General features: G+C 46.1%; 1 protein-coding gene across 1 annotated transcript; it reads left to right on the forward strand.

Annotated features, from left to right (window-relative positions):
- Window positions 1-121: 121 nt before the first annotated feature.
- Window positions 122-1,145, forward strand: SARC_16087 (hypothetical protein; the record flags this gene model as incomplete). The annotated part of the gene is made up of 2 exons (XM_014289801.1): window positions 122-335; window positions 986-1,145. Coding segments are annotated over 2 exons (374 nt in total), but the record flags the coding sequence as incomplete, so codon positions are not given.
- Window positions 1,146-1,456: the final 311 nt, after the last annotated feature.

Below are 1,456 nucleotides of genomic sequence, written 5' to 3' on the forward strand. Positions count from 1 at the left end.
GTGTGTGTGTGTGCGTATCTACACTTGCACGTATGCACACAGGTATAGCTACGTCGGGACTGAGCCTTATTGAAATACATTCAACTAGTTCGAGAACATTCACACATCAATCTTCCATCAGGGTGGGGATGTCTGTGGGATTGTCGCGCGAGTCAACGATACTGAGACGAAGTTCAAAGTAGGCGACTGCGTTGTGGCCCAGTTTGATACCGTGCCATTTGACGGCATAGCTGAGTACCGAACTGTCCAGACGTATCTCGCAGAACTGAAGCCAGTTACAGCCACATCGGCGGAGGCGTGCACGCTGCCCACCACGGCTAAGGCAGCTATGATAGGTACGTGGAGATGTTAGTTGAGTTGTTTGAGTGTGAGAAGAGGTTGATGTATATCTATGTATGTGCTATACGATGCCTGTTCGTGGGTGTGTGCATTACATAGTCTCGTGTTAGCCACGACAGAACAAAGGCGAAGCGTTTTCCGTGATACCGGTATATATGTAGCTATCACGATTTATAGTACAGATTCTATGGCCCACATACTGGTGTATGTAGATCTATGCAGCGAGCCTACTCAACATACACAGTCATTCTATTGGATGGTTTTAAATGGAAACATAAGTTGGTTTAAATGGGAGTTATTACTGTGAGATGTGCATCGCATATCATCTACTCCGATTGCGTACATGCCGTACCCCTTTGGGGGATATTTTTAAAACTTTGTATACCCCTTTGTGGGATATTTCTATACCTTTATATACCCCTTTCGAGGGGTTTAAACCCCTATTCTACCCCTTTGGTTTTTATAGCCCCCAATCTATTCCTTTGTAAGTTACTATAACCCCCAATCTACCCCTTTGGAGTTCTTCTTGCGTATGTCCTCGTATCCCCCCACACCCCATATTCCCATATCTCCATAGCTCTCTCAAACACCCCCACGTGACCTGCGTATTACCCTGACCCCTGCCTTCTGCACCTGTTGTTGGTAGGTATTGAACGGTACATGAAGAAAGGGGACCGCGTGCTCGTCCTGGGTGGTGCGGGTGGGGTGGGTAATGCATTGGTTCAGTTGGCAAAGGCCTATGGCGCTTCACACGTTGCTGCTACCACCACAGCCTTCGATCTGGTCAAGGGATTGGGAGCTGACAGGTGTGGTCTATGGATGTGTGTGTTATACACGTGTGCACATGCCTTATGCTCGGTATCACACTATCTCACTATAAACGTGTGCACATGTCTTATGTTTGGTATCACTATATTACTATACACGTGTGCACATGTCTTATGTTTGGTATCACTATCTTACTATACACGTGTGCACATGCCTTATGCTTGGTATCACACTATCTCACTATACACGTGTGCACATGCCTTATGCTTGGTATCACACTATCTTACTATACACATGTGCACATGTCTTATGCTTAGTATCCCACTATCTCACTATACACGTGTGCAAA

Source organism: Sphaeroforma arctica, assembly GCF_001186125.1.
Source record: "Sphaeroforma arctica JP610 unplaced genomic scaffold supercont1.7325, whole genome shotgun sequence".
Lineage (NCBI taxonomy): Eukaryota > Ichthyosporea > Ichthyophonida > Sphaeroforma > Sphaeroforma arctica.